Source organism: Nesoenas mayeri, assembly GCF_963082525.1.
Source record: "Nesoenas mayeri genome assembly, chromosome: 3".
In the NCBI taxonomy this organism is placed as follows: domain Eukaryota; kingdom Metazoa; phylum Chordata; class Aves; order Columbiformes; family Columbidae; genus Nesoenas; species Nesoenas mayeri.
In genome coordinates, this window is record NC_137544.1 from 51,076,835 (window position 1) to 51,102,523 (window position 25,689).

The 25,689-nt window shown below is 39.0% G+C and overlaps 2 protein-coding genes across 2 annotated transcripts in view; one reads left to right on the forward strand and one right to left on the reverse strand.

Moving 5' to 3' along the window:
- Window positions 1–993: 993 nt before the first annotated feature.
- LOC308038817 (dermatan-sulfate epimerase-like) overlaps window positions 994–25,689 on the forward strand; it is a 184,803-nt gene continuing 160,107 nt past the window's right edge. Inside the window, exons 1-6 of the mRNA XM_080341681.1 lie at window positions 994–1,111; window positions 3,039–3,130; window positions 4,777–4,848; window positions 6,335–6,441; window positions 7,768–7,847; window positions 11,537–11,618. Coding sequence (XP_080197807.1) covers window positions 1,019–1,111; window positions 3,039–3,130; window positions 4,777–4,848; window positions 6,335–6,441; window positions 7,768–7,847; window positions 11,537–11,618 — 526 coding nt within the window. The 5' untranslated portion in view covers window positions 994–1,018. The remainder of the gene's footprint in view (window positions 1,112–3,038; window positions 3,131–4,776; window positions 4,849–6,334; window positions 6,442–7,767; window positions 7,848–11,536; window positions 11,619–25,689) is intronic.
- On the reverse strand, window positions 17,383–24,295 carry COL10A1 (collagen type X alpha 1 chain; the record flags this gene model as incomplete). Its single annotated transcript, XM_080341838.1, has 2 exons — window positions 24,156–24,295; window positions 17,383–19,238 (listed from the first exon to the last, which is right to left on the reverse strand). The coding sequence occupies exons 1-2, from the start codon at window positions 24,292–24,294 to the stop codon at window positions 17,383–17,385; spliced, it is 1,995 nt and encodes a 664-aa protein (XP_080197964.1). The 5' UTR covers window position 24,295.

Sequence of the window (25,689 nt, forward strand, 5' to 3'; positions counted from 1 at the left end):
ATACAAGAATTGAAAATAACATTTGCAGAGTAATTGAACTAGACTTCAATTTTTTCTGGATCAAAACAAAGTTTTGGTGGTGCCACTGGAACTGCAGAGAGGAATGAAGAGGTCCTGCAAACAAGACTGTCAAGCCCTGCTGTTAAGCACCCTGAGTCTGACCTTAACTAGACAACAGATTCAAGTTCAACCACAGAGAACAGAATTGAGCCAATGCCATTCACATCTGTTTCCTTTTCTGCAAACACGGTACTTCTTTGCAGACAGCACTTTCTTTCTAATTGCACTACAGTGATACTTGTATGGCAGACATCTATCAAAATACCTATTTGATTACATTATCTGGATGCAGACTGTACTGTTCTGAATGTCATACATTTTTTGATTACCAAAGCTGTCAAGAAATTAAAAGGTAGTTAGTTACCTCTGAGGTTTTGTTTTTTTTTAACAATGTTGTTTACTTTATAGTGTTGCTTATACCCTACGGGGACTTTGATAATGAAGTAGTAGAAGTAGTAGTAGTGTTTGTCTACTTACAGTGTAGCATTGACTGACAGCCCTCATACTAACCCAGACTAATTCCTTTCTTCCGCTCCCACCTGCGCCCTGCTCACCAGGCCTGGCAGAGCACCCTCCAGTTGACTTGCACCTCTGATGAACTGCAGCTGGACGCCTCCGTTCCCACGCCTGTTCCCAAGCGCACGAAGCTTCGGCGGGAAACGTTATTTTTGAAACCCGAGCGCTCGGACACGCCTCCGGGCAAACTGCCTTGCGCTGGCCTTATCCAAACCTCGTTCTCCCCGCCGCGGGCTTTGCCGCCAGGCTGTCCAGACCGTTCGGAGGGGAGAGCTGACCCGGCTCCGCACTCCGAAGCGACCCCGCGCCGGGGCGAGGGCGGGGGCGGGGGGGCTCCGACCGCCCCGCCCCACGCCGCAGGAAGCACCGCCCTCGCTTCTTCCTTCTCCTCCTCCTCCTCTTCCTCCTCCAGCCGCCTCCCCGCGGCGGTGGCGGTTCGGCCATGCAGGGGGATTTTTCTCTGGCTGACTGCGACGTGATGGGCTTCGACCTGGACCACACGCTCTGCCGGTACCACCTCCCGCAGAGCGCACGGGTGAGTGCGGTGCGGCGCGATGCGGTACGGCCTGGGAGCCGAGTTCCCCCTCCGCTACGCTCCGTCCCGTTCGCCACTGCCTGCCCAAGGGAAAGGGCAAGTGCCGGGGAGCGGGGCGGCAGGTCCCGGGGGGTGCGGGGGCCGGGAGCCCCGAGCCTCCTGGCTCAGGTGCCCATGGAGAAACCTAAAACGATAAGCACAAGTGCACGTCTTGCCAGCCCGTTCCTCGGCAGGCCTCTGCCCCAGCAAAGGGCACAGCCATGTCTTCTCCCTTGAAAATGGTGCTTCTTGAAATATTTCATAATTTTAACGGCGCTGAGGAGAAGGTAGAGCTCCCTCCGCCAAATGGAGAGATGCTGCAGGCAGAGTTAGGAGCCCGCAGCACTTTCGACAGGCGACCTTTGCAAACTTTCTGGTGCTTAAAATAAGACGCCGAGCTTAAGGGCTCTCAGCACCTCTTACTTATCCCTGTTGTCCGTGCTGTACTGGCATGTGCTCCCTGATAATCTTCATTGACGCGTCCTCCTTTGTTGATGTCAGGACTTTGCCACGGAGCTGTCTTCTGTCATGGATGCTCATGGTGTCCCCTTCTCCCCTTTTGTTTGCCTCCATTCACCTACCATACATTTTATGCCGCATGAGACTCTTATACTAATTGCAAGATGCTTCAGAATTTGGTATAGAAACAAATGTTTGAGATGTCCCATTTATAAAAAGGTATGATTCAGTGTGTCCTTCATTGAAAAATTGCGTTGCTTCGTTTAGCTGTGGGTCACTTTCTGTAGGGAGGCATCTTTTGTCAAAAGAGGGTTTGATAGTAGCAAGTTATAAAATGTAGGGCTCTTAAGTTCCTGCTGGAATGTATACAACTCTAGGCTTACCTTCCATGTTTGTTCTGTTATGCCATGCACATTACATCTTGCACAGGCACATCCTTCCTGGTAAGAATTTTGTCTGATGAAGGCATATATTAGAGAGTTGATAACTATAAAGAGATAAAATAAAATAAATAATAAAAATAACAAAATAGAGGGAAAAAAAAACCCAAACAAAATCCCAAAAACATTTACTGAACTTAGTTCTCTCTTCATCTTCTCACAGAACAGAGAATGACACTTGCCCATTGCTGACAGGCCAGGCACAGCTGAAGATGCAGTTAGTTCCTACTCTTTCAGTGTTGGCCTTTATTTTAGTCTTTCTCAGATGTCATTCATATTCATTCCAAGAGCGGCTTTTGTAATTAAGTAAAAAAAAGCTAGGGAACAGGTTTAATTAAAGAATAATGAGGAAAATGGAGTAATTACTATTTTTATGTGGTCTTTAAGGGCCTAGTACCATCTTCGTAAATGATTTTGTACAACTTTACCAGCACGTTACATTAATAAATCACTGACTGATGTATCAGGCTTTAAAAATGTTCTTCTTTATGAACATATAAACAGTAACGATTTACTTACTAGTTCCCTGTTTTCTTCAAAGTAGGTTCCTTTGGATGGCTTAAAAATTTCCCCTAAAGATATTTGTTTATTGTTTCAGAATCCACTTTTTTAGTATTGGCAACTATGACACTTAAAAAAAAAAAGACTGGGGAGGGGTGAGTAGTGACTAGTCTTAGGTACGTACCATCTCTGTTTCCCAACAGCCTTGAAACACGAAGACAATAAGGTAGAATGCTGTAAATTTGGTTATGCTGGACACATTGCACCAGAACTGTTGTGTGAACATCTTGAACTGTTTTCCAGCCATGACAAAAACACTCTCAGGCACTATCCCCCAGTAGTGGAGGCAGAGGGTCAGGGCCCCAAGGTCCCTGGTTTGATTTTGTATAGGAGGCACTAACATTGTATCTTGACAATTTCAAGAGAAGCAGTGTCTTTGGTCTCACATATTCAATATAAAATTAATGCATTTATTTTTTCATTTGTAGTTAATATATGATAGTTTTGCCCACTATCTGGTAACGGAGAAGGGTTATGACAAGGACTTGCTGACTCTAGCTCCAGATAGCTTGGACTTCTGGTGAGTATGTTGAAAATAACACAAACTTTCTTCATAATTTCCTTTATTCTGTAATTGTTAGAAAGCTTGGAAAACAGCTTCTCTTATTAGGTCATTGTTGTTGTCATTGTCAAGCCCAATAGATAAATCAAAAATTACAGTTTTAAATACTTGTTTGAACAAATATTTGTCATGAGATAATTCTAATGTGGTATTTTGAAGAGAGAACTGAGCATCCAAGCTTTCTTTTTGCTTCTAGCTGACTAGGCACAAGGCTTTTAGTCTGACTTAATCTCTTAGTTTATATATCTCCTTTGTTTCCTACCTTCAGTTCAACTGGCAAATCCTGTAACTATCAGAATTCAGTAATTTTTGTCTGGACAGGTGTGGTTTTGTTTGTGTAAGGCAGAATAATCCCAACAACCTTCTGAGGAACTGAGGAAAGTTGGCGTGCCGGGAGGTAGCAGCTGAATGACAGGTCACACACAAATCCGTGATGCAAAAGGCTGAAATGCAAGCTGCTGCTCTGAGCTTGGTGGCCTCTGAGCAGGAGAAGCCTGAACATTAATCTCTTCCAGTTTTAACAGGTTATTATCTAGGCCAGTGGGGTGAGGGCTTGATGGGCAGATAATTACTAAATTTTTTATGAGAAACACAGGAGTGTTTTTTAAGTAATGCATGCATTACTGTGGGACCAGTTCGGATCAGTTGTTTTTGCAATTCAGTATTTGACTGACAGTTTCAAACCAGATTGATTTCAACTTTCATGTGATAAGCAACGTATCTGTATTTCTCATCTTTTGAGCCCTCTGATGGATTAAATTCTTTGTTAAGATCTAGGTATCTCAGCTTCAGTTCCTTAATGGAGCTGGGGATGTGGACCAGCAAGCCCACAGTGCTGGTAGCCAGTGTGTCGGTGCTGCTCACCCAGGTATAATTTGTGAAAGGCTGGGGTCTGTTTGCTGCCTTCGTGGCACATCTTTCCTCTGGGTACCTTATAACAGCGGATGAAGGTGGCATTACTTTTTCAGTCTCGTTTATTCATTATTATCCTAGCCACTGAACTCTGAGTTAACTTTTCAAACAACATAAGTGAATGTAGATTCAATTATCTGTAAGGTACAGATTTACTAGGAGAGTTAGGAGCTCTTGTACGCTGTCAATTCTTCACCTTGTTAGCACTGCTTAGTGTGGCAATGTTTCTGATTTACGTGTTCTTGGATATTCAGTTGTCTCATTCAGAATGATGTTCTGCCCCTCTTCCCCTTAATAACTGGTGTTATCAGTCTAGTAATAAGAAGTTGGGGAGTTGCCACCAAGAAAAAAAATATTTGTTTAATAGAAGTGGCTTAAATATCACATTTCTTAGTTGTATATGTTTGGGCCTTAATCCTCCAATGTTATCTATAGGAATAGTCAGTGAACAATGGAACTGGATTTGTTTAGTAGGAATTTGCTTTGTAAGTGAAATCCTGTCCTCATTGTAGTAATATATATTTGCATATATAGAGCATTGTTCTTGTATTTGAAGAGCTGTGATTTTGCTGCCTTTGTGTAGCATCATTGTATACCTTCTGTAACTGCATTTCATTATTCTGATCTATAGCAAGGCATTCATCTGAAAGCTTTAAATCTTTGTTTCTTCCTTAAACTAAAATTATTCTTAGTTGTAAAGGCTTGGTGTTGGACATAGAAGAAGGAAACTTCCTGAAACTAGCAGAAGATGGAACAGTTTTAAGGTAATATTGACAATAAGTTTATATTGTTAAACACAAAAAATTTTTCCTCCTTCTGAAAGCCATCTTGCTGTTTTATTAAATATTTAAAATACTAATTTCAGCATACATTCATTTAGTAGATATAATTTAAATATTCTTTGGTAATGTGGTGCTCAGTTTTTATTAATGTTACATACGCTTTTTTTATATTTCCATACTAGCTGCTAGTAAATAATATCTCATTTTTCATAAACATCTAACACTCTGATGGCATACTGATCTTGCAAGTAAACTCACTTTTTCAGTGGTTGCCAATGTACTCTTTGTGCAGTTCTGCTAAGATCCAGGTTGAGGTTTTTCACTGAATTGTGATCAACCTGACTCAGAGTCAGTGCTGATGACTAATGCTAATGACAAGAGCACTACTGTCTTTCTACTGTACACGTTCAAAACAATTTAAATAGCCTGAGGTAAGCTGAATGCAGAAACCAATACATTTGCTTTCAAAATTCTGTTTTTTTCTCTTAAAAGCTATATTTTCCCTTCAGTCATCATTTCAGTTCATCTTTAGTTGTTTTTTCCCTCTTTTCTTTTTTTAAGAAGACTTCTGTTTTGAATCACAAATCTTAAAAATAAATATATCTAAAGTATGTCAATCCTAGTCCTGTTTTCCCCTTAATTTTTTTCTGAAATAAAAATCTCTTCGGTATTTAAGATAGAATAGTATGTGGGAGAAGGAGCTTGAAGATGCTAGGGAAAATTAGATCTCATAGAAAGAAAGATCTGTAGGTCTCTGTGTATCCTGAAATTCATTTAGTGCCATGAATTTCAGAGTAATAAATACAGAATTCAAGACTGGAGGATATATACCACAGTAAAAGGAAGAGTGATAAAAGATTGCTTCTCCTAGCATTGCCTGCATTTGCTTCAAATTTGGAGTCCGTGTCTTCTTTTTGGGGCCCGATTTGATGGTCAAACTAGTTGATTTCTAATTCCTAAACAGGCTTGTACTTACTTCTATATTACACAGCTGCTTGTGGGGCTCAAACTAGCACTTTACCATAGTTCTGCCCTGCACTGTGTGAATGTTCCCAGGCTTCAGAATGATGTATAGGCTTTCTGCACTGTGTTTTATTGTGCAGTGTATATGGATGGTTCAAGTATAGCATGTGTCCTGACACAATTGAGAACATTCGACCCATACAGAGTGATTGTGTTAGCAGGTGAGGCACAGTAGCTGTGCCCCCAGCCAACCAAACCTCTGTGTATTAGGGCTTTTATTGAGGACTGTAATGTATATGTTAAAGGCTTAGGTCCTGGGAAGCTTTGAAATTAAAATATAAAGAGTTACTTCTGATCAACTTGGATGCACCTCCATATTCAGTTGCAATGCATTACTTTGCACTAAGAGTAGTTTGGCTGTTTTTAACTTCCTCTTCTCTCTCTCTCTTTTTTTTTTTTTTTTTTTTTTTTTTTTGTAATATAAATAACTTAATGCATCAAATAGGGCAAGCCATGGTACAAAGTGCATGACATCTGAAGAGATCCTGGAGACATTTGGAAGGAGGGAGTGGAAGCATTTCAGTACAGTCAGTGGAATGGTTTCCCGCTCAGGTTAGCAAGTCCTCTTCTTTGAAATTGCTCTGGCCCCTTCAGTGCCTCGTAGTGTTAGTGCTTACCACAAATATTTAAAAATACCTGAGCTGAGAATTACTGGAATAGGTAAATGTTTTGGGGGAGAGTTGTTTTTATTTTTTTTATTATTATTTTCAACTGTTAATATACAGTTCAACTTAAATTTAGGTCACCAGTGATGAGACAAATGAGCTGACATGATAGGCATGTTTTAGTTATAGAGATGGGCACATTGTTCCTTGATGAAGTAGATTAAGATTACCAGCCTACATAATTTCAGACATAGTTGGTAAATCTTAAATTTTTCTTAATTGCTGATTTATTACTGTCCGTGTTGCTACTGGAGGACTAGGTGCAAGTACGAAGAACAGAGCAGGTCCAGAAGCAAAACTTCCTCTCCTGCAATTGAAGTTTCTTGGTTTTGCTTCCTTTCTATTCTACTTTGAACTTGGCAATTGTGAGTAATACACATAACATGCTCACTTAAATTGCATTGTCCTGTGTACTGGAGATATTTTCTTTGAGATTTCACTGACATAAACTTATGATGGTTATTCTAAACTGCAGGTAGTCATTTGCAACAAGGTAGGAAAGTTTCTTTTAGTCATATAGCAAATGTGCCTTTCTTATTCATTGGGAAGTGTGCTTGGTCTCTCTTGTGAATGTTAATTCCTGTTTTACTGACTTGTTCTTTAAAATACCTAAGAGAGAGAACAAAGAAGATCATGAATTAAACAAAAAAGAAAGATCACTAATTGAGTCATTTCACTCCTAGGAGGTAATTGTTGAATGTGATTTCAGTCTAGGGGGACATTTGCATCCTCCTGATTTTGCTCTGTTTTGGAGGCTCATGTAATAATGTGGGTGTTCTTCCCCTTGGGCTAAGGTGCTGTCTGCAGCATGTGTGTGCAAAGGACAAGACTGTGTGTAAGACCTGTTCAAATGGTTGTGAAAGAACTTCTCAAACTCTGTGTTTCCACTGCTAGGGAAATAGATATTTTGGAAGAGTTGAGTGACACTTAAAACTCATGGTTCTCCCTCATCTCTTCCACCTTAAATTTTAGAACCTTAAAATGTAGTTTTAAAATCTCACTGCCCCGATATATGTGAACAACTTTCAGTTCCCAGTTATGAGCATCAGAAGTGGGAACAAACACTAACAAAGATTAGGAAGCAGATAATGCTTGTTACCAGTAAAATCCAAATTAGAGCTTATACTATTACTTAAGTGTCTTTTTATTTGTGATTAGAGCATACAATTCACATTTCTAAAAAAAATGCAATTGTTGTTTCTTATTTTTCCAGCTAAATACTATTTGTACGATAATTATTTTGACCTGCCAGGAGCCCTCTTGTGTGCAAGGGTTGTGGACAGCTTAGATCAGGTAAGAGCTGGGTGGTTTGAAACCAAGTATTGCGTTATCTTTCTCTCCCCCACCACAATTCTTGCATGCGTTATTGAATGGATATAAATAGTATATTGAACAAAAACAAGGTCTTTAGCTTTTTTTCACGTTTAGAATTTTTCATGTTGGACTTAGCGTATTAAAGTTGTCTCTTAGGATAATTGTGAGCTACATGGCATGTTTGAATTAAATGTACTTCCACCAGAGGGCACAAATAACTAGGATATGAATAGAAATGCACTGTTTTCTCTCGTTTCCTATGTAACATGCAGAATATAGTTCTTAAAAGTCTTAAAAATAAAGTTCTTAAAAATACTTGATGATAGTTGAATTAAATTTGTCTTCTGAATAACACAGTTTGATAAATTGCAAGGTGTTAATGACTTGAAAGCTTACCTCCATCCTTTTTAAACTTGTTTTTGTCTTAAATATATTGATCTGTGTACACAGATTGTAAATACACCTCTAGAATAATATCCAGATTTTTTTTTCTCTGCTAAACAATAAGTTAAATTCTCGAGGCAGAAAATAAGATTTCTTGAACCTTTTTCAGTGCTTTTTAGATAGATAGGATGTCAGAAGTCCTGCATTTGAAGCTTGATGCTAATTGATTTGATTGGCTTAAAGAAATGTTGACTCTTTGACTTGGGTGCAGCTGCAGGTAAGAGAAGGTTCCTCTCATACAGTAAGTATAGTGGTGTCAGAAGAGAACTGACATAATCTGGCTAAAATTCCCAAACACTGCAGCACTGAAAATTGCAAATACTAAACTTTGTCTGCAGAGTGAAATTCAGACCTGTGAGATGGGTATCTTGGATCTCTTTGGGTATCAGCTGATTTGAGGCTTTAGCCTCCACTCCAGAATAGCATGTTAAGTAGATTGCTGCCTAAGTCCCAGGTGCTGCATGAAGAGTCAGCTAAAGCTGGCTTATCAGGAAATACTGAGGACAGGTGCACCATAAGACTCACAATTTTGTGCCTGATTAATCCCCGTCCTTTACTGTTCACAGCTTAGGACCCTTTCTCAGATGTGACATCTGTACTGTATTACTTCAGCTTATATTTAGACTCAGCACAAATCACCTACATATTGGGAGAGAAAGCATGTCTCAGCATGTGTGTTATAAGCTTGCATGTTCGGTTACTAGTTCTCAAGCTGGAACACTTGGTTAAGTGCCATCTTCAGCAAGAGAGAATTAAACTCATGCTGTTTCTCCAGAGAGCTTCCAGAAGTGGGTTGTGCACCTTCTTTATCAGCTCGAAGTTCCTGAATATTTTAACAGATGTTGGCCCAGTTTCAACAGGAGGGCTACAGGAATTCCCTAGAAGGTTAGCATCAACCAGATGAGAAAGATGCAAGGCAGGAGATGCGCTCCAGCACTCATGCCTGCAACATTCTGCATACTAGGGGTTAGAAACAGTCACATTTTATTCCTCCACATTTCTAAAAGGAAGTAGAGGCTTCTATTTACTGTTCTTGGAGCCTGTTCAGTAAGGGCTGTTTTCTTACCATTTCCAGACCATGTTCTAGGATCAGGAAACCTTCCTACTGAAAACAAATGGAAGAATTTCTAGGTTTAAATGCAAGATGGTTTTAGACACGAGTTGGATGCTGGACTGTTCTACACTGTTACAAATGAATCTGCTTTTGCTGTGTCCCAGGACCAGGACTCTTACATAATTTCAGACAAAGCAGAGGAGCTTCTTGGTGTTTTAGATCTTCACACTGAAGGTCTTTACAAAATACTTCTTTGTCCAATACCTCAGCTAATGAAATCACATTTGATAATCGATGCCAAAATCATGCAGGACTGCATGGGCATGCATGCAGTTTTCTCTCTGCTTTCTGAGAATTGCTGCTTTTCTTATACATCTCATGAAATGGCTGCTGGTTTGAAAGGAATTAGTTTGTCAGTCATCTTAGTCTTCTCTGAGGTCAAATGTTCTGAACGTAGTGTACTCACTTTTAAACTAGTATCCATCTATGCTCCAAATGATGCTCTTAAGGAAGTTACCTCATTGCACTGATTTTTTTTTTTTGTTTGTTTTGTTTTGTTTTTAAATAAACAAAAAAAGCCAAACCCCCAAACTAAGGAGCAAGTCATCCACTTCCAATGTGAAGGGGGTGGACAGTTGATTCTGTCTGTCCCAAGGTTAGTGCTACTCCTGTAGGCTAGTGCCATCGCCACTGGTCAGATAGGTGCTCCCCAGCATCTCCTGAACATGGCTCTGAATAATGACCTTGACAAGCAGCTAACTGAAGATTGACATATATGAAACTTTTTATTAGTCCTTTTATGTATCTCTGCAATGGTTTGCTATAGGAATTGATTAAAAAAAAAAAAAATCTTAAAGCCACAGCATTGTTATCTTTCCTGCTCTTAACCTGTAGAGCCAGTGGATGATAAGCAGACCGCCATGGTGCTGTACCAGTCGTGCACAGAAGAGCCTGGCCGTGTGACTTGCTGGCTGTGAAATTAAGGGCAGGCTATTCCTCTGGAAGCCTCCATGGCAGATTAGGCCTGAAATAGCAGCTTGCTTCAGTACCTATAAGCTACATGTTTTTGGTTGGCAATGTTAAGGGTTGGTTTGTTCATTGTGGTGTTTTGCGTGGGTTTGTTTTGTTTTTTTCTTCCAGCTTCTGAATTTTTCCCTCTCTAGAAAATGCCTTATGCTTACAAAATGAGTCATTATCTAGGTATCAATGCAGAGGTCAGGACACAGAGGGCAATGCCATGAAATCTGTTAACAGTTGCATTGGATTTTATCCTAATGTAGGTGTGAGAAGCCTGTAACATTATGATACCTTCTATGGTGTAGAAACTCCAAGAGACTTTACTATCTGTTTTACTGCTGCCTAATACCTTGTAACCCTGAGCACCCCTTACAAGCTCCGTAGATAATTCTCTGCTCTGTAATACTGTCTGGCTGCATAATTGCATCTGTGTTTAATTTACTGCTCCTAAAATTTTCGGAGTTGTAGAGTGCTGGTTGATAAGTTTTTCTTCTTCCTTGGTGAGATGCTGAAAGGGCAGCTGAGGGCAGCTGGAGCTCTTCTGTGCCTGGCTGCTTTCTAGAAATGCTGAGAGAGCGTGCATAGGTGCAGATCGCCTTCCCCTGTCCTTCTGCCAGAGCTGGGCTTTGGCAGCCTTCAGAGTGCGATGTAATGTAGTGCTGAGCAGCCTGGCATCTGGATGAATGTTTTATACAGTGTTTGGGGTGGAGCTGTTGGCAGGAGGACATTACCTCTAAATTACAGCCGAGGGTTTTGCCAGTGCTGAGGGTGGAAGGTGATATTAGTGCCAGGCTGTAAATAATTTCAGCTGCTAATTAAGTACAGTATCTGCAGCTCTAGGCACTTCTTTTTCTCAGATGTGAGTGGGATGGCTCACTCAGTAAGATGCTATTGGGTCTAATGCTGCCCTTTGCTGTAACAGTTCCTCACAATATGAATCTTTTCTCATTTCCCTTTCCTCCCTCCACCCCCAACATAACTTTTGGTAACCACAGACAAGTTAAGCTGGGTACTACTGAGTCCTGGTGTCCTGAATCCTACTAAGACTGTTTTACTTCAAATACTTTAGTTTATTAATGCCATTCCTGTCACTGTTTCGATACGAAAGCTCAAAACAGCTGATATTTGATATAATGACTTTTGACACTTACAGCATGATCGTCAGAAAACATATGACTTCTGGAAGGACATGGTGGCTGCTATCCAGCATAATTATAAAATATCAGCTTTTAAAGGTAAGTGGGTTCACTGAAAACTTACTGTAATAGCTGAAAACATTACGTGTGCTTGCCAGAGCAAAATAATTTGCAAATATATTGTCAGCTACTCAACACTGCTTTTACTTTTCAAACATAGAAATTGTTGTATAGTATATACCTGTTTATCCTAGAATAAAACGTCTTTGTTACTATTTCTGTTTAATTTGGCTGAAACTTTTGCTATCTTTAATAGCACTTGTGATGTGCTACTTCACTGAATTTAGAGGAAAAATAGTTTCTTACTGTGATTGGTATGGTAATGTGGACATCCTTGAATTGTATTTTGATTCTATTCCTTATGTTCTTCTAATCATAAATAAAATCAGAAATGCATTGGGAAACACATTAAAGTACTAAATAATATTTGATTTTATTTTTTTTTTTTTAACGCTCTAGAATTCCTCATGTAGTATTGACACAATAGTGAGGAGATTTTTAGGGTGTTTATAACAAAATAACAATTGTAGCGGAATTTTTATTTTAATAATAACCTTCCTCCACCCAAAGCCAACCTTGTAATATTGTAATCTAAGCTAGAGTTGGAAAACATCTTGGATACTTTTCAGCTAGAAATTATTCTCCTTCCACATACTTCTGAATTGCTATTAAGCATATAAAATAGTAAGCTGATAATAAAGGTTAACCATCTTGTGTGTGCACACAGCTAATTGAAATTATTTGTAGCTATAGGTTTTTTTTTTTTTCCAAAAGTATATCTGCAGCTCAGTTCAGAATTCTGTATCATTTTGCTGGTAGTATTTTCCAATAGAAATACTGCTATTAATGCAACATTCATTAGGTACAGATGTAGTTTGGTCCCTCTTCTTACCTTTTGTTTACCAGAGCTGTACTTCTTGCTGTGTTTCTTTCAAATGGAATTGACCCAGTTGTGTTAGGTTCCACACAAAAATAGAAATTGATGTCAGGATGCATATTGTAAGGCACCAAGATATTCCTGAAATGTTATGTGGTGTTGTTACCATGTTTCCATTGGAGCTTAAGTGTGATTGATAGTTAAGAATTCCTCTAGGAACTAATTCATACATGAAATAAATATATCCTTTGTTTTTTGCTGATATTAAACAAGTCCTAATTAACTGTAACTATTTTTTAGCATTTTTGTTTTGTTTTTTTTTTTTCAAATCATGAAAGGCCTTTGTTTTACAAGGTGTGGATCATGCAGCATTTGGCAAAAAAAGAATGATTTTTTTAAAGTGTTATTTGGAAATAGTTTAACCAAAAGTTTAAGTCTGATCTTTGAACTCATATAAACAGTTGCTCGTCTTATATGAGTATTTCTTTGTGTGTACTTGTGTACATTTATGGATATACATACCTATCAGGTACCTATTTGTGCATGTCACTATAGAAACTGCATGAAACACGTGTGTGATTTGACTTAATTCTATCAGAGTTGGTATGTAATTTAATACACCTCATTCTCAAGAGGCACACTCACAACAGTGTTGAAAATAACTGACAGGCATGAGTTATTTTGGATAAAGCTCTGTAAAGCCAGAAGTGAAACAATGCAGATTGTATATACTGCTTAAACATTCTAATACATAAAAAGTGCTATTCTCTGTCATGCCTTGCTTTGAAAGGTTTCAGAGTGGTCTTATTTTCCTTTTAATAACATGGCCCAGTAGATAAAGCACTGAACAGGGAATCAGAAGAACCAGAGATAATTTCTTCCTGTATCACTCAGCAGCTGATATTCCCACAGAGTATCTCTTTTTACACTAAGTGCCTCTGTGAAATGAGAGTAGCAGTACTGATCTGTCACAAGTTTGTGCCTAAATTTTTAGGGATTTTTTTCTCAGCTGTAAGCTTAACATAACTTGAGGAAACTCTTAAACCTGGCTGCAGCCCAATGTCTACATGCCAGGAAGCCCCACCATCTTTCTTAGCCCAGAGTCTGGCCTGAAAACCACAGCCTCTTGCTATAGCTCCATGCCCTTGGTACCTTGTAGAGGGTTTAACCCTTCAGAGAAAAGCAATGCTCGTTAACAGTCAGTCAAGGTAAAATTTCAAAAACAAACGTATTAAGTGGTCAGTTGAGGAGCCACAAAGGTCCCATATTGAAATGCCGCCTAAGTAGTGCCATTGTCAGTGATGGAGCAGAACGACTGACCGATTTATTTTTTGAAATAGGTGTTTGCAAGTCACTTTGGTTTGTTGTCAGTATGCCCTTGTTTCTCTGTGTCCCTTCTCTTTTTCACATGATTTCTTTGATCATAATCAGGTGTCTGGTAGATTTTGCTTTTCATTGTCTTAGCTATGGTAATTGCCTTAGATAATTGTCGTACAATATTTTTTTTGGATGACTCTTTCAGATAGGATTGTCCTGAATCAGTTTAATAAAGGGTGTTAACCCACTCTTCTACTTGTAAAGAAGCAAAGAACCGAGGCTTGCAGAGGGAGACTAAGAGAGTTCTAAAACAATCTTGTATTATTCAGATCTTCCTTTGTGAAGAGTAACTAAAAAAAAATTGAGGAAAATCTATTAAACAATACTGTCGGAAATACATGATGTCAGATAGCAATGAACACAGATATTTGTATTTTCAGAATTGTAATTTCTTACCTGGTAATGCCTGCAAGAATTGCCTCTGCAACTGATACTCACATTGAGCATTAAATTACTTGAGTAAATCGTTTTCATAAACATTTAACTTATTACTGGAATATTTTGCAGCTTTAAAGTGGTTAAACATTACTTTGTGTTTTACTTTGGGTATATTCTACATAAATTAGTAAAGAGCAATTTTAAAAGAAATAGCAAGTGGCGATGTATTTTACGCTGTAAAAATATGTGGGCAAAGGTCCACAAGATACTATGGAAACAAAGTTTGATCTTTAGAGGAGTAACGAGGGCTTGGAGTACTATATTTTTATTCTACTTGAAAAAAAATCAGATTGGGTGATGATCTTTTTTCTGTTCTCTTTTTGACAGAAAAATCAATAGCTTTTTGTAGGATAAAGTTGCATGATAACTTCTTAAAGCAGACTGTTTTAAAATGTCATCTTAAAAATCTTGTCTCTCTTGTATGATTGTCATTCCCTGTAATTTCCCTGACACTTTGGAAAACTGTAGAATCTGTAGTTATATAGTGAAAATGATATACTTGTAGTATCTTCAATACATTTATAAGATTATATTTCATTTTGGAAATAAAAAGGTCATGGCCAATATGGCGGCTTCATAAATTGCCCATAAAAATAATTGGTGAGTTCTGTTCTCAGGTTTTAAGGATGCATCTTAGAAATTTGTAATTGATTGTTTTTCACAAAGAAGAAAGTTATCAGGGAAAGAAAATGGTAGACTTAAAACCTGTTTTTTAGTGACTTACATTTTTGTTGTCTATGTGATTGATCAGTAGTCTGAAGTGGTATGCTGATGTATGGGCAGTGTTACTTTACGGAGGGAAATTATGGAACTTTCTAAACTACTCCAGCCTCTCTCTAACACAACATGCACACAACTCACATACAGAGGTTTTTAATTACAAGTTTATGTTATTACCCTGAAGTCTTGGCAGAATATAGTAGATCTGGATGTCTGTGATATTTTATCCTTAACAGGCAACGTCAAATGTAACAACAAAAAAAGCAAAACTGCTTTTCTGGCCAAAAGGAAAGAATCCTTCAAAAATTCTGCAAAACATCAGGAATTTCCTAATGTTGATTGTAGTTCAGTGATAAGACATCATTATTTATCTTAATTGTGAAAATGGCAACAAAGAATCAAACAAATTTGTTACACTTCTCTGCTGTCTTTCCACCTAAATACCTAAATACAGAAGGGATTATTTGGGTGCTTTATGTGTTTTACCACTCAAGAACTACTGAAATTTGTCTCGGAAATCTTTTTTAAGCTTTTGGAAACAAGTTTGGTACTATTATAGGCTCTTATGTTTTCATTTTAATATTGTATTGGATTTTCTTTCCTCTAATGCCCATGATGCAGAAAAGATGTGGTTTCTGGAAGAGCTTTTGATAGGTTGCTAATATGTGTAATCTCTAGCTTTTCAGTGTCTGAACAATTATGAAAGGCCTTCAAAAAATGGTACTGAGATACTAAGCTGTAGACTTATTTGAAGGAGTATTCAAGGAACAAATACGTTAAAGGACAAAACCTGATTTAAAGTGGATGAACAACAAGGATTAGTGAATCATGCTCTTAAGAATACTGTCTAGGCCCAGTTTGTGCAAAGACTAGTTAACTGAAATCACAGGATGGGCAGCAGCACACCCTATGTTTAAATATTAGAAAGTGCTGTTGAACTAATGCAAGTGACTGCATAGGAAAACGTTTTTTAGTACCAAAAAAAAAGTAATTCTTAGGAGGTCTGTAATTAATATTTGGCCTAAGTCAGGAGGGTAGACAAGTGGGGATAGACAGTTCAGGCTCAAGTCTATTGAGTTTTATTTTGGCTCAAAAGAAAAATGTCACAGGATTGCTACTTAGAAAATGTGGTGCTGCCTACTGTATTATTTTATTATAAACTTTTTTGTTCATAGGCCTATGTACTTTTGGTTCCAGTGATTAAGAACTTCTATTTAAAAAAATAAGCTAGAATTAATAGTTTAAGGATTTATAAGGTTTTGATGGATGTGACACTTTTAAAGCACATGAATGGTAACTGTCATTGAAAGATTACCAAACTATTATGGTTTGATAACTTATAAGCACTCATTTTACTAAACTAGTTTACTTAATACCAATAACTTCTCATAGTGCTGTAACAGATTAATGTAATCTTTAGTGTTTGTGTCTACTGACTAATTACTGTCATAATCTGATACATTTACCATTTAAGTAAAATATAGTCCCAAGATAGTTGTGTTTTGAAGGCATGAACTGTTCAGGGGAAAACAATGCAAAAATAGTCTCCAGTTTGGGGTGGTAAAGCTGTTGTGATTTTTGTGAGTGCCTGCATGGTTGTGAAGATGTGCTCTTTTGGAGTTGGTGTTAGTTGTGGGGTTTTTTATTGTACTCTGAATGTTACAGTTTTACAGAATGTTAAGAGCTTAAAAAATAATGAACTATTTTGTTGCTGTGGATTACTATGTGTGTATCAAAGAAAGCTGAGTGGTTTCCCAGGCTTTAAACCTGGTTGCTTTTTTGTATTGTGGAAATCTTAGACCTTCAGTAACAGCTAATAATTCGTTAGTCTACCTTTCTCCAAGATAGCTATTCATTAATAAGAAAAGTGGAACTAAAAAATGTGACGTTATCTACTATATTGGAGTTATGTTTTCTTCCTGTTTGATAGTTTAAAGATGAAGCTGTCAGCAGACGATATTACTGAAGTCTGTTACCTGGCTTTTGTGATGACTGTGCTCTGAGACTGTTTACTTTGAATGATACCTTCAGTTTTTTCAGGTGTAGTGAAGTATGATCTAGATTCCTGGAATGGCTACTTTACATATTATGAAAGTAGATTGTTAGAAATTCTGATTCTTCAATTTAAAAAAAAAGAGAGACTGCATTATATAAATTCATAAAATTTTAATGTTGCATTCAGTTAGACAATTGATCATCATTTGAAACAACTTTCTTATGCCAGTTCTCTAAAATACAATATTATTCTACTAAGTTTGAACCAATATCTTCCACTTTCTCACTCCCTCCTCAATTTTTGTTTCAAAATGGAAGTTGCCTGGTGAATCAGATCAGCACCCAGCTAAAATGGTCTGAAGGAGAGAGTGTCAGGACAGTGTAAGTGGGATGCTGTTAGATATGAGCAAATAGGAAACCTGAGAAAGAAGAGTGAACGTAGTCAGAGGAATAGAGACCATTAGATTCTGAATTGGGCAGTTGGAGCCACACTTGGTCATTCTCCATGAGATCGATGACAGCACTGCCAGAAGCCTGGTCGAGGTATCCTTTCATGTACTCATCATAAGTGTACATGATTGGGGAACCATTTTTGTAGAGTGCAACCCAAACATTTGTTCCTTTTGCATGTACATGGTAGGAGAAATAGTACAGTCCAGGGATCCTGCAGGTGAAGATTCCTGTTCTGGGGTCGTAGTGTTGCTGCCTATTGTACAAGATCTTGTCAAATTTTATGGGGACTGTTGCTGCAGGGTAGGCTTTTGAGAGGATGACACTGAAAGCAGACACTGGCATCTCTGTAAGAGCTTGGTTTACTCCTCCTGCTTTAACATAGGTGTCGGGCATCTGTGGGATTACAGCTTGGCCGGGGGGACCAGGAGGACCTGGGGGGCCTGGCAAACCAGGCTCTCCATTGCTGCCTTTAGGCCCAGGGGGTCCAGGTGGTCCCATGGGTCCGCTCAAGCCTTTCGTAGTAATACCTGCTGGCCCTGGCAATCCTGGTGCTCCTGGCTCACCTTTTGCGCCAGGGGCTCCTGGCAGGCCAGGGGGGCCGATGGGGCCTCTGGTGCCAGGTATTCCTGAAGGTCCCCTGGGGCCCGGCTCACCGTTGATCCCTGGCACTCCTTTAGCTCCTTGTGGACCCACTGGACCAGGCAAGCCAGGTAGCCCAGCATGGCCAGTGTCGCCTTTTGGACCCGGGAAACCTGGGTGTCCCTTAGGACCAGCAAGACCCTGCTCGCCTGGGTATCCTGGTTTTCCCTCTAATCCCGGTAGACCTCGTTCACCCTTGGCTCCTGGGATTCCTGGGAGGCCTGCAGGGCCCATGTCTCCTTTGGGTCCAGGTAGGCCGTTCTCACCGGGCAAGCCTTTGGGTCCTTGGGGGCCCGTGTTTCCTGGTGGCCCGGCAGGTCCTGGTTCTCCTGGCACGCCAGCTGGGCCTTGGTCTCCTTTGTTTCCTGGAGCGCCAGGAGGACCTTCAGGCCCTCTGTGTCCCTTCATCCCTGGCAATCCTGGCTTTCCGAATCCTGGAAGACCTGGGGATCCAGGCAAGCCTGCAGGTCCAGGGTGTCCCTTGGCTCCAGGGATGCCTGCTGCTCCTGGGGGTCCCATTGGCCCAGGCTTGCCAACGATGGCTTCTCCGGGTTCTCCGGGGGGACCCTGGGGACCTGGGATACCAGCTGCTCCGGGTGCTCCAGGTAAACCCCTGTCACCTTTCAGACCTGGCTGACCTGGAAGACCATTTTCACCAGGCTTCCCCACACCAGCAGGACCGGGGAGGCCACGGGGCCCCTGCGGGCCTGGCAGACCCCTGCCACCTGGGCGGCCTGGAACGCCGAACCCATTTTCTCCCTTTTGTCCATTTATACCGGGGATACCTGGCTCTCCCTTCTCGCCTGGGGGGCCCCTCGGCCCTTGAGCTCCTGGAGGGCCTTGTGGTCCTGGCTTGCCAGGAACAGTCAGCCCTGCGGGGCCGGGAATGCCGGGGGGTCCTTGTGGCCCTCTTGCACCTGGGAGCCCAATAGGTCCAGCTTCTCCTTTCTCACCATTTAATCCTCTCTCTCCTGGCTTTCCTGGTAGACCTGGCAAGCCTGGTTTTCCAACTGCAGAGAATCCAGGTGGTCCTGGGGGACCAGGGGGGCCTTGGGGACCAGGAGTTCCAAACCCTGGTTTTCCTGCGGGACCTGGTTGTCCTCTTGGTCCAGCGGGGCCTGGGGGACCAGGGGGTCCTTGTTCACCCCTTATCTGCACACCTGTGAGAGAAAGGAAAACAGGTCAACCAGGGCAGCTATAACAGAATTGCAGGCTTGTAGCATGGCGGTGAATTGCATGAAGGGTTAACTTAAGTTGAACCTCACAGAAGTCAAGTTTCTAATGCTGTATTTGGTCACTGAGAACCTGATGTTCAAAGCAAAAGTGTCTCAGAACTAATATATGAATAAGTAACCAGTGCAAATGTGTTAGAGTTGTGTTGTGAGCTACAAGGCCTCTAGAAATTTTTTTGGCTTCAATATGTATAGGGTCATCAGAGAGTTTAAAACATGCTGTGCAATTAGATGCAAACTATTAACAAAAAAACAGGCAACTGATAGAGTATGTAATCAGACTTGCATCTTGATGAACAAAACCAGAGAAAGCTTCCTGTGCAAGTGTAGCTTCTTTTCTGAAATTACTTGGTGCTGCATTTAAGTAATGAGATTTTTGGTCTTTTCTCTTCCGTTTCCAAAAGTGGGCCATGGATCTGACTTTTTTGGTAAACACATGAATGTTACATTTTCAAATACTGTCTTAAAGATTTTTGTTTGTCATAAAAATTTCACACAGTGGTGGCAAGATCACAACTGATAATTCCTCTTACTGCAGTCAGAATTACGGCTTTTTTTTTTTTTTTTTAATGTAATGCTTCATTTTCTTAGTTATCAAAACAGCAGGTGGAGCCACTTAACCAAATGTCACACACAGAGGAATAAACAAGCGAGTTCACTGCTTATTTTTTTGTGCACTTTGGGGAGCTTGCAGCTTCATATTGGAATTGGGATGCTGATTTCTAGGAGATTGCAGATAAGATTAACGTGGATATTGTGAAACTACTTCAGTAGTTTGTAGCATCTGGCAGCATTATAGAATGAAATAGCATACCTATGATGAATGTTAATTTAAGAAGTAATTTTAAGAAGAAAAACTGGCATATAGGAATAGCCTGGATTCTGCTTTTTATAATGTCAACATATTCTGTTTTATGGTTATCTAAAAAAGATTGATCAGTTAAAATTTGCATTTCAGTCTCTTACAAAAAGAGCCGTGTGTTTTTATGTACATATATGTAATGACTATTCTGCTGTCTCTTACATAATAAGTTTCTTTTTTCAATCTGTGGCTAGGCTTTGTGAACTGAAAATGAGATGAAGGAAGAAAACTACTCTTGTACATGTTGTATTTTAAGAAATAGAGATGTGCATACGAAATACATTATATTGTTGTTTGATACTGGATCTGCAAGATTGCCTTCTTCCTCTGCTGTCAGAGAAATTGTTTTTATCTACCAAGTATAAAGAGTGCATTTAATTTTTTGCTGATGTGTAAAATCACCACAGATGTGTATCGCCTTACACTTCCTATCTTATCCTCTTTAAAGCAATGAAAAGGAAGATCGTTTTAAAATCCTACACGTAGAAAGAAAGCAATGTCTCTGATTTATTGACAAACTGAAAATACACATCCTTCTTAGCTGCAAAGGAGGCTGTGAAATCTGTGAGTACCTGTGACAAGTCTGGTGCAGTCTTTAGTATTTTAATGGTATTGTTGGATTTCTTACTACCAAACTTGTAGATTCAGTATGGTGCAATTGTAAGTTGGTTTTCTTATATAAGAGACATAAGATATGGCATATTTTAAGAACTATGTCATATGAAAAATTAATTTGGGAAAGGCTTAAGCCTGTCAGAATTAACATATCCCCTGCAGCAGGCGCGATGTGTAAACGTTCTTTACACATTTTCTATTCACCACAGATAATAGAGCTGCCATCAGAGGAAACAGTTTACTGAACTGGCGGACTCAGAATTTATTTCATAGGTTCTATTTATGGATAGAACTTCAAAAACTATATATTTACACCAGAGAATACAGATAGGTCAGATCAAAGCCTCAATACAAATACCTGGACAGGTTCCTGAGCTAATGCTGTTTCAGTTGTATAGCATTAGGAGAAAAATACAAATAGGTTTTTATGTCAACTGCATCAGACTTCAGCTTCAGAGTGCTTCTCGCTTTTCACCATGTTTTAGATGCATCTTCATATCAGTCCTAGGTTCACAAAGTGGTGGGTGCTGGTTTTTAAATAAGATACTAAAGGCTTTGTCAGTGTTCATACTATTATACAGATTTTCTGTGAGGAGCTATATTGTTTAAAAGTTTTACTGCTTTTAGATTAAAGTGTCTGGTAATTGTACTGTCTAAATACAATGGTAAGTCCTCTGAGGAAAGGACAGTTGAACACATTAATGAAGTAGGACTTTTATCAAGAAAATTCAGGTAGTTGCTGGCTATTCTTTTATATGTCTTGGCAGATATCCTGATGCAAAATTGGTTTGTATTCTCTGAGTGCAGTAAAATCCTATTTATATATTGAATTAATTATGAAGACTTTAGCATAACCTGCAATAATGGCTTCCTTAAGCATTGCTGAGCAGTCAGACTTGATTCAATTATTATTTTCAACTAGGACTTTTCAAAGATTTCAGGCCAAAGAGCTACTGGTTTGAAAATTATGTCCTGGTATATTGAAAAATGGATGACACTAAATACACAGAGAAAATGAAAGTATATTCTGACTGGAGAGCTGTCAAGAACAAGATTCTTAAAAAAATTCACCAAATCAAATGAAGCTTTAATAGGGTTTAATTGCCAACAGAAATTGTATGATCTATTACATGTTGTCCTGAGTCACAAGTTTGGGCCTAAACTGAAATTTTAATTCCAGGCTGCTTCAATGTTTGGTGGCCAAGTAGGAAAAGTAAGCTAGGATAATAAAACCTGCCATATGCTACTTGAGCTACCTGCATGTGGAAGAACTCACGAGACAATACAATTAGATGAATTTGGTTCTGTAGTCTCCTGTTTTATTCTTCCATGATCATCTCAGACAAGAAATGATATTCTCTAACAGCCTGCCCTCTTTAAACTCTTTTAAAAACCCTCTATAGGATGCTTATTTTCCAGACTAGAAGAACAGCAGTGGTTTTCCAGTCCTCCATTTTCATGCTTATTCCCCAAATTAAGATTTGTCATGCAATTTTGGATGACTGGACTCCCACATCTGTAAAACTGTATGTTTTTCCTGCTTTGAATGTCTAGTATAGTCTTTATTATCCTTCATAGATAGACAGCATTTTGCACATCTCACATGTTAATCCATTTTCATTCTGAATGTGAAGATTCATGCAAATTAGATTCTGTGTTAATGTATGAAATGAAACCTTAGATCAGAATAATTAATTTCCCTTTTCACCATGTTTTCTGTCTACCCTTCTCCTTCCTTAAAAAAAGTAATATGATTCTGAATAAAGTCAAGGGAAAACACCATGAGAAGTTAATGAGGGGAGAGGAAGGAAATGCAACTCTAACCCAGTGGAATTTCTAGTTAGTAGGTCCACAGAGTAGCTGTTTGTGTACATGTACCTAAATTCAATCTGAGAGTGCTGGTAGTGTTCCAGAAAGCTCTTGTGCTGAAAGCAAGGGATGAAACTGTGGCAATACTTTGGTACAGCCCAGAAGAACAGTTTTGGGGGCGAGTTTCCCAGCCATGCTGCTATCACTTGGCTCTTACTGCAGAATGTTCATGGAGCATGTGGGCTGGAGCTGGTTGGGGTGAAATGAGGGTGCATCTTGGGACTCAATGTGTGCTTATCATGGGCATCCAGTCCATAGGATCAGTTTAGGGCTATTCTGAAGTGAAACCTCTTAAATGAAGGTAATGTGGATGCTGCATCCTGACCAGCAACTATTCTGCTCTCCAAATCTACTTCTGTTATGCTACCCTATTTTCTAATGCAGATGTAGCCTAAAATGTTCCTTCTCTGGTGAAGAGAAGCTGCAAATCCTGTTTTCTGCATCCCTTACTTGGTGTCCTCATTTCTGCCCAAGTTTGATTATTACAGCTAAAAGTAGATGGGATATAGCAAAACAGAAAGCTATTCTGAATAGCTTGTTGATGTCTGAAAGAAAATAATATTTTTCAGGGAGGTGGGGAGGGAAGGTGATGTTTATGAGGAAGATTCAATTCTCTTAACTGTAGTCATGATAATTTTGAATAGAGACTACTGGTAAGCCTTTTAGAGACAATTCATAAATAAAACCAACACCTAGGAAGTTGAGAAGTTTTGACTTCAAGATTTTTTTAAAAAGAGCTTTGGCCTAACTGTGGAAAAATAGAACAACTCACAGTTTCAAACACTAAGTATAGCCACACATTTGACTTAAAAGAACAGAGGTGATACCCAGAAATAAGATGTCACAATGTTTAGCATTGCAATTATATAGTGCCTATACAATCTACCTATACAGTAAGAGTGATTTCTGAAATGAGAACTTTTGATAATAGAGCTAGAATTGTTATATTACTATGAAATTAGTCTGATAATGAAAGTATAGGCTTAAATCATGCATGAAAAAAAAAACTATGTAGAGGGCTAGGTCATACTTTCATGATTATATATCAATCTATTTTTCATTTCTAAACTTCAACAGGTACATATTTGGCCATATGCATCAGGTATATACTTAAATTCACACCTAAGTTCTGTTTTGAGTAGAGATAACATGACAGAATATGTAGAAGTTCTTTCTGAATATTGTAGATGACAGGTCTGTTGTTAGTAATCCCAGTATTCAATAAATAAATTTGAGGATAATTAGCATCTTGTCCATAATTATGTACACAATCATGTTGTGTTATTCCCACTACTGAAGATCAGATCTGTAGCTGTGATCTATATGCTTTTAGTGATTATTGTGTATAAAAAAAACTCCAAAAAACAAAAAAAAAAAAAAATAAACCTAAACTGTTAGTGAAAGTTGAATACCACTAGTATAAACAAAAAGCTTTTGCTCATGTGTTGACCCATTAGGAATAATTGTGTTAGTTTATTATCAAAAAATAGTAAACTTACCTTGACTCTTTACATTGAATGGTAGAAAAGGTGGCCCCTTGATGCTGGATTGTTTCTGGTATCTCTCAGAAAAATATCCATCACTACCATGGACAATGTTCAGACAAAACAGCAGCAGTAAGGATATTTGTAAATGCATGTTTCCCAATCCGTTCTGTGTTAGAAAGGAGAGAAAAAGTTTGTTATAAAAAAAGTTGTTCAGTTCTGTTTCTTGTGCATGAATAAATGTGTTTTCCAAAAGTATTGGCATTTAACATTATTTTGTGTTGACTTCCTCCTGCTTTCACTAGTTGTGAAAAATCCTCTACGAAAAAGGAAACCATTAATACTGTCAGTTTGAATGATAGAGGTCTGATACAGATAGCTTCGAGGCAATAGTCTCACTCTTAGGCTGGCATCCACTTAAAGTTATTATTTTCCTATTTAAAACCACTGTCTTCAGAAACAGTGATTATTTTCCTGTTTACACTAGCGCTCCAAAAGCAAGTTCATGAGTTGCATGTATCAAAACTCCTGAAATGAAGATTTCAGTGGAAAGACATAAACACTCTACCACAACCTTATTGCCTCTTTCTAATGCTGTAGCAAATGAAGAACAAAGTCCTGGCTCCTTCAGCATCAGTGGCAAAAATCTCATGCTGCCTTGCATGAAATCAGGCTTTTTTCTGTAGCCTTTCAAATTGCCCCAGTGGCAGTGAGGATGCTGTCACTGCTTTTAAGTATTACCCCCCTTCCCTTCCCTTCCCAACCAGAAAACATGCATCCTGTAGAAGTTACCTTCAAAACCAAAGAGAATGAAATTGTAACATACCAGAAGCGTTGTGGAGCTCCAATGCAGAGTAGTAGAGCAGTGAATCCTCCTCTAGTGAGGAGTTCTTCTGCCACTGGTGAGTGAGCAGAAGCTGATGATTTCAAGTGTCACCCTTGAGTATTTATACGATTTTCTCCCTAGGTGGGTGACTGCTGTGCATAAGCTCCTCCCCCAAAATTAGTAAGCAGTAATTATCTGTGTGTATATGTGTGTTTCTTAGGGGTGGGGGAAGCTATTTTGGGTAGTCATCCTAGATCCTGTTGCGGGTTTTTTGTTTTTTTTCTTCTTCCCTAGGATTTCTTATTGTTGATGAAATTATATTGCTTGTAGTTAGTATTTTCTAAAATTTTACAGCCGCTCGGTTTTTAGAACTGAGAAAGGTAGCATTGGGAAAATATCATGAACTTGTAAGGTTAGTAATTCTAAGTTCTTCATTTGGATTTCTCTGTAATTGTTTCAAGGAAAGAACTACACATTTTGCACTTTGAGCTGTTACCTTCAGGAGTAACCCCACTAAAGTCTGTAGAGATGACTTGTAATTGTTATTGGGATATGAATGAAGAACTTACAGTCAATTAAGATGTTAATAAGGGAGTTGTATGAGAACCTGAAGATTACTTTTAAGCAGTTATTGTTTTAGGAGTTTATCTTCACAGTGTATTTCTAGACTTGTGTTTTGATGCTGGAGGTACAGTACTACATATATGATGTAATCTGCAAGTG